Below are 18,400 nucleotides of genomic sequence, written 5' to 3' on the forward strand. Positions count from 1 at the left end.
AAGAGGTAGGCCCAGGAAGACCTGGGCTGAGGTGGTGAGGCAAGACCTTCGTACATTGGGCCTCACCGAGGCGATGACTACGGACCGAGACCTTTGGAAATGGGCTGTGCGTGAGAAGACCCGGCAAGCCAAGTAAGATCGTTGCCAGTGCCCCTGGACTGGTTCTTGTGCGGGTGGCACATGAGATGCACCATTTTGAGCGTGGCCGTTGCCAGTACCGCCTGACTGGCTCCTGTAGGATTTTCGAGCGAGATCGTTGCCAGTGCCCCTGGACTGGCTTGTGCGGGTGGCACATAAAAGACACCATTTCGAGCGTGGCCGTTTTCGTGCGGGTGACACGTAAAAGCACCCACTACACTCTCTGAGTGGTTGGCGTTAGGAAGGGCATCCAGCTGTAGAAACTCTGCCAAATCAGACTGGAGCCTGGTGTTGCCATCCGGTTTCACCAGTCCTCAGTCAAATCGTCCAACCCATGCTAGCATGGAAAGCGGACGTTAAACGATGATGATGATGATGATGATGATCTCCCTACTAAACCCAACAACTACCACTATGTGCTGTATTTCCCCTTAAATCTAACAACTTAGAGAATCCAAGTAAGGCACCGCATTACAACATTAACCAGCTGTATATGACAATTAAAAGTGGAATGGTTTCTGTACAAAATTAATTGGAAACTGCTGGAACAACCTGGGACGCATCTGAACAGAAGTTGGTGGTGCAAAATTTCTTTGGCTGAAAGGAGAATAATTCTAAAAAATTTGCTTGATCAAGATGCCTTCCTGAAGAAAAAAGCTGAAACTATTAGTCAAAATCCTCGTGACAGAAAATACATCTTGGCAACGAGGTCTTCTCCATTTTCAGACAAGAAAATGGCAGACCCATCTGCAGGTACAACCTACAGTGTACCAAGGGAGGTAACTCTTCCTTCCCAGAAATGTTATATTAACTCCTTTTGTTTCATTATCATCACCAAGTAAACCAGCATTAAAGAGGCTTTGCGCTTGCAGCCAGCAGGTCTGAAGGGTTGGCAATATTGCCGAGTGCAATGTTATTTGTCTCAGTCATTTGACTGCGATCAGGCTGGAGCACCAACTTTAGTCAAGCAAATCAACCCCAGGACTTATTCTTTGTAAACCTAGTACTTATGTTATTTGTCTCTTTTGCCGAACCACTAAGTTATGGGGACGTAAACACACCAGCATTGGTTGCCAAGCGATGTTGTGGGGGACAAACCAGGAACTTTTCAGCACCCTCTTGTGTATAACAAATGAATAGAGATTTGGAATTCAGACAGATACCTTATTAGTGCTATGATACAATCCAGTTCTGGCTAACCACATTGAAAGACAAGGAACATTCAGAATTGTTTAGGATAAAGAATTGAAGTGTATTTCACTCGATAGGTAAATCGTTTGTTCTCTTCATTGGATTTCATACAGCAGACAGAGCAATAAAATCAAGAAGAATGGAAAATTAGACATCTTCAAGGTAATGTCAGATGACCAAGACCTCTGGCAATATGCTGTGCTTGAGAAGAAGGCCCATCAAGCCAAGTGAAATCGTAGTCATAGCAGATACTGGTGTCATGCAACTGGCATGTAAAAGCACCCATTACACACTCAGAGTGGTTGATGTTGGGAAGGGCATCCAGCTAAGGAAACCATGCCAAATCAGACTGGAGTCTGGTGTATCCCCTCAGCTTACCAGCCTTGGTCACATCATCCAACTTATGCCAGCATGGACAGCAGACCTTAAATGATGATGATATTCCCATTAGATTCCAATCTGACACACGTTTCTGTTGCATAATTGCCCTGATGTCCTTTGATGTAGCATTTAAGTGCATTTAGTTGGTTCAGTTGCAGTCCATATTCTTCCAGGACAGACATTCCTACACAGCTTTGTTCAAGGTTTTACCCATGCAGCAGGGGTGAACTTTGCTTCATCCACCCGCATGAGTAAAACTCAGGATTTACCTATTAAGGGAAGTATTGTGTGTGTGTGTGTGTATAGAAGTAGTCTGTGTGTGATACTTGAAACAACTACCTCATTGAAAGTATTCTAAACTGTGATGTCTCAAGAAAGCAACTCCAATAGAGTTATAGTGTTAAAAAAAAAAAAACCCACAGAAATTTATGAGTATCAAACAAAAAGTGTTCAGCAGTGATGGGAGCATTGCTAAATACATATGTCTGCCTCTTTGGGCTTCATCAGTAACAAGTGTCCACAGGTATTGCACACTAAAACGAAAATCATCTGCTATTAATATAGAAAAACAGTGATTGAAAAGTCACTGGTGTTGCAATTAGCCAAGAAGCTGAATAAAACTTTGTTATTAGTGAAAGAAGTAGTATTAGTCTAAAATAGCAAAAGTAATAATAATAATAATCCTTTCTACAATAGGCATAAAGCAGGGGTTAAGTAGATTACATCAACCCTGGTGTTTCACTGGTACATATTTTATCGATCCCAAAAGGATGAAAAGCAAAGTTGGCCATGGCAGAATTTGAACTCAGAACATAAGGACAGATGAAATGCTGCTAAACATTTGGCCCAGGGTGATAATGATTCTGCTAGCTCGCCACCTTAATAATAATAATAATAATAATATGTATCCATGAAAATCTCAATGATTCTATGTGGTGAGAAGATTAGAAAATGACAACATTCCCCCAAAAAAGCCTACTTGGCAAGAGCGTATTCAGCACCAAATTCAGCCACTTAGGTCTGACATAGAATGTTTAAGAAACCTTAAGTTTGACAAGACTATCAAACCAACAAAAGTCCGAAAATTTGATACCATCATAGAAACTATCAAGCAAAAAGTTATGTGCTAAAGCTGGCTGCATAGCAAGGTATGAAAAGTGCGTTAGATTCTTCAAGGACAACAACATGTTCAAAAGTAGCTCAAAAACTTTTTACAGGAAGATAAGGAAAATACGAGTTACAGTAAAGTCTGTCCCATCAAAAGAAGAAGTGCAGGAATTTTGGAATAAAATTTGGGCAGAAGAAAAAAAGGCACAACGAAAAGGCCCCTTGGATTGATGGAATATCTACACACTTAGACTCCTTTGAAGAGCAAAAGTGGGAGGGTATCAAGGCAGAGTATGTAAGATCTGCTCTCAGGAAGTCAAGCAAATGGAAGTCTCCAGGCAAGGATAAAATTCCTAACTTCTGGTTGAATGCCTTCCCAGAGAGCCATGATCTGATAACAAAACTTTACAACAATGTTTTTGCAACAACTTAGTATGCTTCTCTCTTGGCTACTTAATAGTGTTACATTCCTACTTCCAAAAAATGAAGAAACAAATGCAAATATGGTAAAACTCTTATATATGTAATATGACATGAAAAACTTCCATTTACTGAGATTATCGTTGCAATAGGTACGCACAAACTCCCACAAGAGATGTTTAAAATCTAAAAAACAAGGGAGATAACTCTAATGAGATGATCGTCAATGTCCACTTTTGCATGGGTCAGACGGAATCAGTTGAGGCAGATTATCTCCTGTTTGGATACCCGCTCCTGTTTCCAATTCTCACCTATTTCCCATGGCTAGACATGCTTTTCACGGAAGGTTGGAAACAAACAACTTCACTTGTCTGACGGAGATGCTCATATACAAGCGTACACATAAACACGCGCACACACGACCGACTTGTTTCAGTTTCTCCTGTGTTAGCACGGTTCTATAATTGAGACGTTCCAATCATGACCGTTTGTATATGAGAAACAACGTTGTCTGAATTCTTCTTCGCCTAAGACGACGATTGGGCTGTAATTTGAAGGAGATTTTACTGTTATTTCTAGCAGGTAAGCACAGAACAGGATGTTACAACCCCACCACCATCAACTCGACAGAAGAGTAACATTTATTGGAACTCTCCAGTGAAAAGAGAACAGTTATATCGCTATTACCCAGCATGCAGCACGTGTGACCCTCAAACAATGAAGTCCTTCCTGTCGTTTTTCTTCGATTCTTTTTTATTTCCAGCGACCTTCCATTAGAGACCTTCCCTACTGACACTGTGATCCCACCATGGGGCACTGTACATAACCCTTCGAGAACCTCACACTTCACCCTCCTTCCATTATAATCTAATTTACCGCCGAAATTTCAATTTCTCCCTCCAAATAATTCCTCTTTCCAATTTCTTGAAACCCTAACAACCCTTCCTCCCCTAACCGACTTCTACTCTTTCTGAATTATTATAAATCCAGCCGTGACCATCACCAATAATGGATCCATTAAATACTCACTACTTTACTACGGGACTCACACCTCAGTTACAGGTAAACTCCTTTGCATTTCTCTCTCAGCTGTTCTATTTATTTACTTCAATATTTTAAACCCGGGTTTAAAATTCCGTTTTGTTTTTACTACCTCATTCTATACCCTTCTGTTGCCTATACAATTCTACATAGCCTCATATTGTTATTAAATTTATTTTAATATAAGAGTCTTTTAACTGTATCATTTATCCTCGACACTTTTGTGAGAGGGGTCCAGTTTATAAGGAAATGCAGGTTTTAGTTAACACGCTGCCTTCAATGCTTCATGGTGAAAAATTCTCCGTAAATGTTGCCAGTTTGGAGTGTTAATAATTATCGTCCATGGACCCAGAATCTAAAGAATCATTGAGTATGTCTTCATATAAAATAATTGCGTAGCCCTCAGCATTTGTTATAGCAAGCATTGGTCGCTGATATCGGACTCTTATTGTCCTGGGACCCCTCTACCAGCATCGGTCACAGCAGCCTCATTGACACTGATTCAATGTTATCGATATATACACACATGTATGTATATATAAATCTATGTATGTGTGTGTGTGTATACATGTATTAACGACGATGGTCAGTTGACCTGTGGTCAAAGGCGTTCCCTCCGTGACCATACCATCTGTGGCAACATTATCCAACGTGACCTTCCAATTTGTAAGATGGCGTCATGTAAGTTGAGATTTAGCTACTATTTCTGGTAGATCACGCGACCAGTTAGAAACTTCCTCTTAGCTGTTGCTGGTGGTGTGCTTGTTAATTAAACAGAATCATAGCCAATGCGTTCCAGATGTGACCATCCTGTCTTATCACACATTTCATATCACATTACAATATCTGTTGTGTCCTTCCGTGTTTGATAAAACACAGGAGGGTGGAATTCGAAAGAGATATATTTGACTGTTATTTCTAGTGAGTGGGGTGTGTCATACATGGAACGTGTAGCACGCTGCAGCACTACATGGAGACAAAAGATGAGGGCACAAGCAGACAGACAAGAGTGTCAAAGGAGACAGTTCTTCGCTTCCGGTTCAGAAATGGCCTTTGTGTTTCTCACTCCCACCATCCAACATTGTCAATTCACACCCATAAAATACACTTGAAATCTCTCTCTCTCTCTCTCCTACAGTCAGTCATGTTATTTGTTTCTATCCTCAAATAAAAGTGAAGTTTCTTTTCCAGAGTCCGATGGTGTCCCCTGCTTTTAATTTATCTTCGATTGGGTCATCACCAGTGATGCCAGGATCTAATTCCAGTGTTTACCCACAGCCAACATCAGCCACTGGGGCCCCTATGACACCAATGACTCCTGCTACACCAACATCAGAAGGATCAGGCATAACACCTCAATTACAGTGAGTTCTTGTCTTCAATGTCATAATCTTCACTCTCTCACATTCTCACCACACCTGCTCTACTGATTCGACAGGCATCCATTCCCAGACCAGATGGCACATTAGGGTTCTTGAGTAGAATACTTCATTTCATCATTACCCCAGTCCACTTAGAAGGGGTGAAGTCTGAGGCAGCAACAGGTGGGCATGCTCAGCTTGTGTTCCAGGGTGGAGTGGGATATTGTACTCTCGGTCACAAGTGGCTAGCATTAGGAAAATTTTTTTTTTTTTTTTAATATTTGGTAAACATAGCTCAAATCATCCACTAATTTCTCATTTCCTCTGCTAGTTTCTACTGTATAAACCATTGTAATGGGTTGCTTGCATGGAAACATTTATCAAAGGAGGTACACAAGCAAACTGTAAACTAGATAACTCATTTTAAAGAAATTACCTTTCTTTAATTGCTAAGTTAGTTGATGAAGTTACCATTTTAAGAAAACAGCTTTTTTTTTTCTTTATTTTTTCTTACAGCAAACTTTCTTAAAACCAGTTGAATCAAGGCTAATGTAAAAGATCTGGTTCCACACAATGGAATCAGATATGGAAGCTGGTCTGATGTCTAATGGCTTCGATAAATGTGATTTTAAAAAAACCAAATGTGATTGAATGTTTTGGTTTTTCTGGTTGTTGATTAAGAAAAAGATTTTCTTGTGGGGGATGTAGTGACACTAATGCAGGCCCCAGTAATTAGTACATCTGCTTATGATAAACTTGGTTTATTTTGACCACCACACATCCACCCTCTTAAATTATTTCCTACAGACAATACTTTTTCTCTGATTTTCTATAGCATCATTAATTGTCATTGACATTTCTGCATTATTATTCGAAAGACGAAGAGCTGGCAGAATTGTTACTGTACTGGGCATTTCTTCCAACTTAACATTCTGAGTTCAAATGCTACCAGGGTCGATTTTTGTCTTTCGTTCTTTCAGGGTTGATACGTACCCATGCAACACTGGGGTCAATGTAATCGAATTATCCCCTCACTGAAATTGTGCCAAAATTAGATACCATTATTATTATTATTATTATTATTATTAACAAATTTCAGTTTTGCTCATGATGTTATTGAATTGTCCTTTTCTATTTCATTGATTTCTTATTGGTTTGTATGTGTACCTATATATGTATGTATACTGTTTATATGGGTGTTTATGTATATTTTCAGAAATATTGTATGTACAGTGAACCTCAGTTGTAAGTTGGACCTGAAAAAGATAGCATTACATGCCAGGAATGCTGAGTATAACCCAAAACGGTTTGCTGCTGTGATTATGCGAATACGAGATCCAAGAACAACAGCTCTTATCTTTAGTTCAGGCAAAATGGTCTGCACCGGTGCTAAAAGGTAGTAATAACAATAATTGCTGTGTTTTGCTTATCTTATTTAGCAATAAATATAAAAAATGAGCATATTTTAGAAAATATGTTAAATTTACTCAATACTTGTGTACAATTTATGCTATGTAACTTCTTAATTATTTCTAATCAGTAGTTCTCTCATCAATATTTCAAATATAGAAAGTTGCTTTCTTACTAAGATGGTCTAATAAGACTGAAATATGTCCATAGTTGTCTCCCTTGCAGTCCAAACTAATTAAAATATTGGTTTCCAAACTGTTTTTCTCTTGTCACAACTTAATTGTTATGAATGGTAGTTCTGATTAATTTCGCATTGCAGTACTGGCAACGGCCACGCTCCAATGGTGTTTTTTACGTACCACCTGCACAGGAGTCAGTCCAGCGATACTGGCAACGACCTCGCTCGAATGTTTTGTTCACATGCCACCGGCACGAGTGCCAGTAAGGCAACACTGGTAACGATCATACTCAAATGATGCTTTTTACGTGCCACTGGCACAGAAGCCAGACTGATGCTCTAGCAGTGATCCCGCCCGGAGGTGCTGTTAGCACTCCACTGGCACGGGTGCCAGTCATTGAATTTGGTTCAGTTTCGATTTCACTTGCCCCAACAGGTCTTTGCAAGCAGAGTTTAGTGTCCAATGAAGGAGAGGTATGCATAAGTGGGCTGGCTACACCTCTGGTAAAGGCCACGGGTTATGGTCTCACTTGTCTTGCCGGGTCTTCTCAAGCACAGCATATTTCCAAAGGTCTCAGTCACTAGTCATTGCCTCGGTGAGGCCTTATTTCTGTCCTATCATATTTTAACTTCTAATCACCTGGCATAAAGCCACCTCCTTCAATACTACTTCCTCTCAATTGTGTTGGTTTGCAATTTACTTAGTGACCTCTGGTGTTGGTGCCATGTAAAAAGCACACAGAACTCTGTAAGGTGGCTTGCATTAGGAAGGGCAACCTTCCATAGAAACCATGCCAAAGAAGACAGTGGAGCTTGGTGCAATCCTCAGGCTTCCCAACCCATGTCAGCCTGCAAAATGGACGTTAATTGATGATCACACACAATGTGGTTCTTCAGTTTTCACTTCTTACATTTTACTCCCGGTGGCACATAAAAGCACCCATTACGCTCTCAGAGTGGTTGGTGTTAGGAAGGGTATCCATTTGTAGAAACCATGCCAAATCAGACTGGAGCTCAGTGCAGCTTGCCAACCCTGGTCAAACCGTCCAACCCATGCCAGCATGGACAATGGATGTTAGAGGCTGATGAAATGAACCCTAAACCTTGTGAACTACAACAGCCATGTCTGCAGCTGTTTAAAGATAAAATGATTGTGCATTTGTAAGACCTTTTTCTTTCTCCAGACATGTTTCTGCAATTTAATCCGTTTCTGTAGAAATTGAATGCCATAGATATATACAGCCAGTTCAAGTTTACGAAATTCCATTGATTGGCCAAGGGGTAGCTCAGTTTTACATTAGAAGATACTTGCTCAAAGTGCCTGAAACCATGTGGTTGGAAGGCAAATTTCTTAACCATACAGCCATTCCTGGCACTAAAGTTAATTCTACACTTTTAAAACTTTAATTCAGGTAAGAATGGAGAATTACAAAAATGTTGAAATATTTTAATTTTCCGAACTTGTAAATATCTTAACTCTTTTTTACTATTTCCAAGAATTGCATTTATGTATTTATTTTTTTGTTTCAGTGAAGATATGGCTAAATTAGCAGCACGAAAATATGCAAGAATTGTCCAGAAACTTGGATTTCCTGTGAGTATTTTTTCAAAAAAATTAGTCTCGGATTAGTTTCACAGTTTTATTCTTTATGACAAAACTAGAAATCAATTGGTTTAAGCTTCATGTTGCTTTCATCATCATCATCATCATTATATTTATAATTAGTGTAGGGAATGGGAAGAATTATTAGTGCAGCAGACAAAATGCTGGCTTGTATTTATTCTTAACATTTCTTGTATTCAGAGCTATTATTGAACAGAACTACAGTCTAAGGTAATTAACTGCATTTTGTCAGGGTGTGATTTGTCGAAGAGATTGTTGTTTCCTTTGTGTAGGAGGTGAGAAAGGAATTTTGAATGATTTATTGATGAATTTCTAATTTACTAAACCTGAAACAGGGAATAATGCCCAAAGTGTTGTGCGAGTAATGTGGAGAAGATGAATCTAATTTGAGTGGTAATGCAGAAAGAACGGGGGTGGGGGCGATGAGGGTGAGTTGAAGGAAGTCGAGGCCATTGCAGTGGAGGTTTGTTTGTTAAATAACAAGTTTGATATGTTGGCACAATGACAAGGGAGACCATGCCACTCTAGTAGAACACAGAAGTAGAAATACAGGTAGTTAATTAATTTACTGAGATGATGTTTAATTGTTCAGTGAATTGTGGGTAATAATTATTTTCAGATTTTTTAGAGGATTTCCATACATGGTGGGGGCTGAAGACTAAACAACTGATGGGATATCTCCCCATGGAGATCTGGCCTAGAAAAGATTACAACAGTATAGACTCTGCTGAAGGAGGCCAAGGTTGGCTGGATGATGCTCTTACCCTCAAGTCTAACACCCCTGTACAACAAAGTGGACTATGCTAAAGGCAGGTTATATTGATGGTTAGGTAACTGTTATCCTCAGTTAGCAGAACACCCCTATACAATAGAATGGACTATGCTAAAGGTCTCCAGATGATGGTGTTACATGTCTATGAAGGCCAGATCAAGTTTACCATTTATGGGAGAGAACTGAGATCTGGTGTGACTGCAACAGTTTATAAACCAGCGAGGTTGGCCAGCAAGTGGTTGTGTTACATCTGTAACAGGCAGTGACTTTGTCACACCTGGTGTCTATCCAAAATTAAAGGTACACACATTAAGTATTAATGTATAATGTGTCAGGTGCATAGGAACATCATCGTCATTTAGCGTCCGCTTCCCATGCTGGCCAGCTGAAGGCCTGTCGGGCCCCATCTCTGTCTTGGCAGGGTTTCTACGGCTGGCAGCCCTTCCTAATGCCAACCACTTTATAGAGTGCACTGGTACGGCTGCTTCTTATGTCACCATCATCCACCAGCCTCAAGATTAGGAACAGAGGAGAAGGCCTTGCAGTGCGATAAATGGTATCAGTCACTGAAGCTCGTGTAATTCCAGCCATTTGAGATACATTGGAGAGAATACAAATGAATACACGAGAGGCATCACTTCTCCATTGAATCAAGTACCTTCACCAGCAGCAGCAGATGTCATTGCTGCTGCAAATCATGAGCAGACCTTGTTGCTTAGATTCAAGGAGACTACTAAAGATGATTTCTGAACAAGAACAACCAACATCAACTGATGATGGACAGCCAAAGAAGATGTATATATTTCACAGTAGGTTACAAGTTTCCGTCTATACAATCATCAACATGAAGCCCCTGTAGGAGATATTCTGCCAAGATACCATGCTGTGGCATTGAACTCACAACCTCATAGTTGTGAAGTAAAATTGTTAACTCTACAATCATAGCTGCAGCTAAAAAAGTGTCGTTGCACCACAATTGAATATCAGAAGCGAAAGAAAAACGCCACTAGTTTGAAACAGTGCTGCACCCTATAGTTTATTACTATAATAAATTCTTTGATTGATGTGGAGTAAGTTTAAAGTTTCAGATTTTCCTCTTCCTTTAAACTGGGAGACGGGGGTGGCGGTGCTGTAAGCCTGGCTCTGATCCTTGAAGGATTAATGTTGACTCTGAACATTTTAGCACCTTGCTTCAGTTCCAGGCTTTATCAAAACTGGAGAGGGATACAGATCAAGGGGAGGTAATTGAGATATGGTATCAACATGTTCAACCTTGTATTATTCCTCATTGTTTTATGTCTCTTCAGATGTCTCTCATGCCTTACATAGCTCTCATATACACCCATGTGTGTGTGTATAAGTGCTTCTTAACCACATGGTTCTGGATTCAGTCCCACTGTACGGTACTTTGGGCAAGTGTCTTTTACAATAGTCTCAGGCAGACCAATGCTCCTTCTGAGTGGATTTGGCAGACAGAAATTGTTTGTGTCTCCTCGTCTTAATATGACATGATAGTTGTAAAACGAGTGTCCCTGTAGTGTCATTCATTTCCAATATGCTGTGAGAACATGTCTGACCATGGAGAAATATTAGCTTGCTTGGAAACAGGTGAGGGTTGGCAACAAGAAGGGGCAGCTGGCTATAGAAAATCTACTTCAAATAAACTCCGTTTGACCATGCATGTATGGAAAAGTGGACATTAAATGATGCTCTCACACACACACACACACACACACACACACACACATGAACCAAAATGTCACCATGATGATATCCATAAATAATGCTGTTTTTTTTTATACTTTTATTTTTCAAAGTTATGATAAACAAAGTTCTTTTTTAATGTAAAATATTCTCTCCTTTATTTTCTACAATGCTCTTTCATCTCTCTGGTAGACTTGTAAGGCCATTCTTCCAAAATTCACTTGCCCATGATGAAAAATACTCCTCCAGTACTATTCTGACCTCATCTACAGAATTCATATTTTTTCTGTCCAAATGATTTTGAAGACTGCAGAATAAATGATAATCAGATGGGGCAATATCCGGCAAATATGGTGGGTGTTGACAGACAAGATTGACTTAGCCACTTTCCTCAATGTCTTCTGTTGTACATTAATGTGGGCTTTAATCATCTTCAAAACTATTTCACTTCTAATTTTGTAACTACTTTTCCCAGAAATCTTTAACAGATTCTGAAATGAGAAAACCTTTATGTTGATATCTAGAAAATTCCATGTGTGTCTGTTACTCTGTTCAACCCATTTTAATCAAATCATTGCTGGTGCTAACCAATTCTCTTTCTATTCTCAGGCCAAATTCCTTGACTTTAAGATCCAGAATATGGTTGGTAGTTGTGATGTCAAGTTCCCCATTCGTCTTGAAGGTTTAGTTTTAACACATCAACAATTTTCAAGGTGAGATTTTTTAGCTTGCTTAACCCTAAGTCTAACCCTAAGATCCAGCCCATCCATGGCTAAACACACTCTAGACCATCCTTATAGATATATGTAGCACTCGATTATTTAATATATCCTTTCCTTAATATTGTATGGTGTGATTTGAGGGAGTTTGACTGCTGTTCCTAGCAGGTTAAACGACGTGGAGGCTGATGGCGGTGGTGGTGGTGGTGGTGGTGGTGGTGGTTATATATCTCTGACACTGATATACAAATATCTGCTCAGTCCACTTAACAGTGACCCCTAACTACCCACGTTGCTGCAGCTCGTAGCCCTTGATGGTACTGGTGATGACAGCAGCTTGTGGTCCTTCTCCTTCCCTAATGCAGAGGACCTAATTAATGTTGCAAAGTTGCTGTCATCTCCAGCAATATTCTGTTACCATGGTTACATAACTAAAGTTGGTAGTACTTATACACATAGTTGTCTGCCCTTCCTAACACTACCGTCATCCGACACTCCTCTATCCTCTACACCACCCCCCTGGGCCCTAATATAACTCCTTTACACACTGCTGCACTGTTTGCTGGCCAACAATGCAGTGGTCACTCATCCTGCTACAAATATGCAAATCTTCCTCACATCATAGCCTGCTGTTTTAATAAGGACAGGGACATTAGCTAATTTAGCCCCTCCCTTGGCTCCTATAAGACAGGATGGTCATGGCTGGAATACTGTTGATCCTAGTTTACCTCCTTTGAAGTTGAGCAGGGGCTAAACAACACAGTTTGGCTTTCAATGTCTTCAAGGTTTCACCTTGGAGAGAGAAGAGCACCAGGCACTGATGGACAAGAGAGGAAGAGAGGTGGAAACTTGACCAGTTTTGGCCAGGGTGAACCTCAACAGCTTCCTCAGCACATAATTGTTTCCTTTTGAACATTTTAATGTTTATTCTTGTGTTAAATCTGTCAGCACTAACTTAGCTATTGTTTACTGGTGCAGATGGCATCTGAGGATAATTTTAATTTCTCCAGTAACCAATGTATAGTATTGAACCCTGCTCAGAGTCTTTTGGTCCAATTCTTTAATACTACCTAATCGTTTAGAGAAGAATTGGTGACAGAATCAGAGTAAAGTGGGGTGGAGTTGTCTTTTGCTCCTGTCTCAACAGCTCCTTAATGCTGGTGTCACTCAGTACACACTGTAAAGTGGTTGGTGATAAGAAGAGCATCCAGTTGTAGAAACCAAGCCAAATGACCCTTATGAGCACCTGTCTATGGGAACAGTGTCCTCCAACAAGGATCCATCCAACCCATGCCAGCAAGGAAAGCAGACATAAAATGATAAAGAACAAGGGAAAAAGAGTCAGTATCTGTAGAACTGCTTAACCCTTCAGTTGTTTAAACTCTTTTTGAGGGTATCAGCCATGACTGGGAGTGTAAAAGAAGTCTTGGCCTCAGATTTGATCCCACAACAAAACACTTTGAATCAATATCTTTTCCCAAAGTCAGTGAAATTTGGAAACTTGAAATTGTGTGTAAGTTTGCCAAACGGTGTATTCTTGGTGTTGGAGAATAGATTTGATTCATCACCTGGTCCTTGGATACTTTTAGGGGAGTGTCCTCTTCCCCACCCATCTCAAACACTCCTAAAGGGGCATGGGTGTTGTCACTTTTTTGATGACTTTGTGATAGAATTTTATCTGTTTTGTATTTTCAGTTATGAACCAGAATTATTCCCTGGATTAATTTACCGAATGGTCAAACCTAGGATTGTGTTGTTAATATTTGTGTCTGGGAAAGTTGTCTTAACAGGTAGGACAAAATCTTTCAATTAATCTGCAATCTCACTTTATTAATCTTCAGTTATTAACTTTATTTTTCAATCAAGTTTATTCTTTAATCCCTAACATTATTTTTCAATCATTTTATTCATCAACCATTAACTTTAATCTTTAACCATTAACCCTAACCCATATTTCAAAAGTCAGTTGTTGTTGATTCTTAAACTTGACATGTCCCACCCAATTGTTGGACAAACAGAAAGACAGCTTTCTGGAGTCCCTTTCCACACTGATACAATCCACATCATTACCACCAATCTCATCCCTTTGATTTCATACAAATACAGTTGATGTTGGGAAGGGTGTCCAGCTGTAGAAATCATGCCAAAATGAACATGAAGCCCGGGCAGCTCCTGTTAATCTGTACAACAGCAATGTAGTAATTCTATACTCCACCATTTTAATAGTTAAAGTGACCCTTTGTGTGGTGGCATGTTGTGAGGTTTGAACTCGCTCCTTTATGTGTACTCCTGCTATCAACTCTCTTTGACTCTGTTCTAAGGCAGTTTACTCCCCCACCCCCTTCTTTCTGTAAATCCAGCGCGCACACACACACAAGACTTCAGACCAAATTTTGATGTGGACCCATTGAAGAGATTTCATTTTCTTAAGTGTTTAAAGCAAAATACAAACCTGTTACTGTTGTCTTCTATTTCTAACATATTGTTCCTGTTTGTTATATCCATGTGTAGGGGCCAAAGTCCGACAAGAAATTTACGATGCCTTTGAAAATATCTATCCAATATTGAAGGGTTTCAAGAAGCAGTGAATGCCAGTCACCTTTATCCCTGTTCAATATTCAAATATCTGGCACAGACAGCAACACGGAAGGAACACGCCAAACACCACACCATAATCTTGTAGAAGACCAATCTTTGGTGAACATTGAACATAGAATCTTGGTGTTGTGTCAGACAAGTTTCATAATCCATCTTTTCCAAAGTTAGAAGAATAAAGACATTGGAAGAGAGTTTGTTGTCTGCCAAGAATGGAACCCTCAAGTTCTGCAGAATTAAAACCATGAAAATGTGACTGATGTCGAGAGGGAAGTGACCAAGCTCCAACCTAACCAGGTGCCCAATATTGATCACAACTTAGGTGTCTCCTCTATTCCACCTGACACCAGTCACCAAGCTACCCAGTATCCACTCAACACCAGTTCTTCAATAGATTCCAACAATTTGTCCACTTCTCTCCTTTCCAGAGACCCTCATCCATTTTTTTGTGAAATATTTTTCCTCCAGACACCAGCATGCTACTGACCCTTTACCTTTCACTGTCCTTTCAGTAATTTATTCTGCCACCTCTGGAGGTGGGAGGGGGGCATCTGTGTTTGATGGTTCTATACCCCTGCCCCTGGCCAGGGGTCTGAGATGGTCAACAGAAACTGTGCAGAAGCCATGTTGTGTGTGTGTGTGTATATATAAATATATATATGTATATGTATATATAGACACACACAAGCATAAGGAAGAAATACTCGCTATACAGACTGGATAATAACATCAATTAAAACTAGCAACGCAAGATTCAAATTAATGATGGCATAAAATCTGCTTTAATTACTGATATGAATGTTTGTATGTGTTTGAGCATATATATATATATATATATATATATATATATATATATGCACACACATGTATACGTGTGAGCATATCTATATGTGTTAGCAACAGTGGGGGAAAAGAAAAACTGAAAAGTTTGTTTTTCAAACCAAATCCTTTGTGATGTTTGTTTTGTCTCAAGCTACAGATACTCCTTGTCCACTTTTGCCACTAGAAATGCTGTGAATCAATGGTCAGCATGCTGGGACCTTATAAGCAATAATGCTGTTCTTTACCAGTGGCAATTTGAAAGTTATCAGGAGACAGATCTATGAACAGGTATTGCACCAGCATGGCCTTGGTCATCTCAGGGCGCGGGGGGGGGGGTTCCTCCACCTCCACAATATCCCCCTTCCTTTCTCTCTTTATGTCAGTACCACTCCACCCTCCAACTTGTGATGAAAATGGATGGTGAGGGTTAACAAGGTTGACACCTTTTGACCCTGTCAGGTCAAAGGTCATGTTCATAAATGACATTGAATCACCACTCTAATAAACTTCTTTATTTTTTATGTTGTTTGTTTTTTTCTTCTTTATTTTTTTTTGTACTTGTTTGGTGAGACAAAGAATAGCAGGACACTCATACATTGTCTTTGACAGAGGATTCCATCATGTAATTCAGAGTGGTGGAAGGAGGGGATTGGTGATAATTCTTTCTGCTATTTTAGAGATGATAGAAGTGAGTCAGAAACTAGATTCTGTTCTGTGATTCTTGTTCTTTGGAGGAGTGGTGGAAGTCACTAGAAAATGCTTCCAAAGATTAGGGTATATCGTCAGAAAGATTGAAGGGTTTTGCAAAGACAGAAGCTAACTCTGGGGTGCAATGCTGAAGGGTAACAAAAGGGGCACTGTTAGTACCAGTGGCCCTGTGGGTTTTTGCACATTTTATGTGGAGAGGAGAATGGCCCTAGTGGAGTGAAGATGGAACATTTTGGAATTTTATGAAAAGTGAACAATGGGAGTCAGATACAAGTCAAGCAAGAAACTGGTTTTAGGACTTTGATGTTACTTCTAGCATGTTGATTGGCCATCTAGGGGTCTATAAGGAAGAATTGAGGTGAGGTATGAAGACATTTGGTGTTACAGGTGAAAGTACAGGACTGAAATACTGTGTTGGTAGACTTAGCCATTCCACCTCAACAGGGAACACAATCATGAAATGTAAAGGGTAAATTAGAGTCATTTTTACAGTTTTGTGGATTTATTGATTTGGTGTTGAGGAATGGGCTGTCTGTAACCCCTTAAAGGTTCTTCAACATGAAAAGCCTGCTATGGATGGGGATTTCAGAGGGAGGCCCTACCTGAGGTGGCAGGAATGGCTGTAGTGATTAGTGCAGGTTTTGGAGGTTAGCAAGAGGAGAGTCAGACTGCATGGATGAGTGGTGGCACGAGCAGCCATCTGTGAGGAAGAGATTGAAGTGAGTCAATCAGTCGACCAGACTCTCTTGTAGTTTGACCCCCAAGTCAACCCTGATTGAGTTCATCTGTGATTAAAGACATCCCAGCTCTGACCATTCCATCCAGTTGTACCTCTACAACTACTTTGAGCAGTGTGATGATGGTCTTCTTTCTTTTCAGGTTTAGTTATGCACTTTGAAATAATTTAGCTGCTATTTCTCTCGGGCCAAGTAAATCTATGGATTCTTGACTGTAAAACAATTTGAAGGGCAGCTGATGGGGTAAGTCACATTTCTTGTTGTAGGTTCAATCCTACTTCATGGTGCCTCTGGTCAACCAAACCCTTTGTCAGTAAACAGGAAGCATGTGGCTGCCTGGCAGAGGGACTGTTCCTGGTGGTGTTCTGGTCACTTAATATCTTTAACAGAATCATCCATTGTTTCAAAGAAACCAGGTTTCAGGATAATTTCCTCCTCTTGTCTTCATGGGGTCCTTATGAAAGTTATGGGCTCAGCCCTTCCCCCTCTCACTTTATCCATTGAATAAAAGAACAAACAAAACAAAAAAATACAATATGAAGGTGAGGGAGAGAGAACTGCATTGAATGGGCAGTAGTGATGTCCTAGTTTTCCCTGATGTCCCACTTGTACACACACACACGCCATATGTTTGTTTACACTTATACACTGTGTGTGTGTGTTCATTGTCCAAAAACTGTTTCCAATCATGAAATGTAATATTTTAAATGTTATTCCATCATTCGTCCAAATTCTCACCATTGGTGACACCATCTTTTATGGCTAATGGCTGCAGGAATTTGTTAATATCAGATCAATAATTCCAGTGGCCATTAATGGATTTTAGTGTTGGGGATGATCTAAGGAGAGGTTAAAAGCCACAGCTCATTAGTTGGCTGGTTGACGAGACAATAGACACATCTGCCAGCAGAAAATAGCTTCTCTCTCTCTCTCTCTCATTAGAAATAGTTTAAAACTGACCAAAAGAAGTGGGGGATGAGGAATTAGTAAAATCATTGATGCTTTTGGAGGGTGTCTACTGTCCATTTATTTGTCAAATAATCTGAAGAATTTGTGTGTGTATAGGTATATATAAACACGTTAAATATGTGTGTGTCTCTCTCTCTCTCTCTCTATATATATATATATATATGCATTCCTTAGGTGTAGTATAGCAAACAACCTCTCTCAGTTCTTATTTATAACTGTTTCTTATGATTGAGGGCTAATAATTTTAGGGAAGGTATGATTGTCACAGCATCTATGATTTCTCCAACCCATGCCAGCATGAAAGGCAGGTGTTAAATGATGATGATGATAAGACCTCAATTATAAGAAAATCTAGGTGAGTGCATATATATCTATGATCCTCTCACATAAATGTATGTATTATACATATATACATAATACTCATACACACAATACATGTGTGTATATATATATATATATATATATATAAGCATGTATTTATAGGTAATACATGTGTTTTTAATAAACACATGTGCATGTGTAA

The 18,400-nt window shown here is 39.7% G+C and overlaps 1 protein-coding gene across 1 annotated transcript; it reads left to right on the plus strand.

Annotated features, from left to right (window-relative positions):
* The first annotated feature begins 3,444 nt into the window (after nucleotides 1-3,444).
* LOC106870472 (uncharacterized) lies at nucleotides 3,445-15,984 on the plus strand. Its single transcript, XM_014916575.3, has 7 exons — nucleotides 3,445-4,299; nucleotides 5,470-5,642; nucleotides 6,856-7,035; nucleotides 8,758-8,821; nucleotides 11,937-12,040; nucleotides 13,742-13,836; nucleotides 14,558-15,984. The coding sequence occupies exons 1-7, from the start codon at nucleotides 4,246-4,248 to the stop codon at nucleotides 14,632-14,634; spliced, it is 747 nt and encodes a 248-aa protein (XP_014772061.1). The 5' UTR covers nucleotides 3,445-4,245; the 3' UTR covers nucleotides 14,635-15,984.
* Nucleotides 15,985-18,400: the final 2,416 nt, after the last annotated feature.

Source organism: Octopus bimaculoides, chromosome 14 (genome assembly GCF_046866305.1).
Source record: "Octopus bimaculoides isolate indiv1 chromosome 14, ASM4686630v1, whole genome shotgun sequence".
In the NCBI taxonomy this organism is placed as follows: Eukaryota; Metazoa; Mollusca; class Cephalopoda; order Octopoda; family Octopodidae; genus Octopus; species Octopus bimaculoides.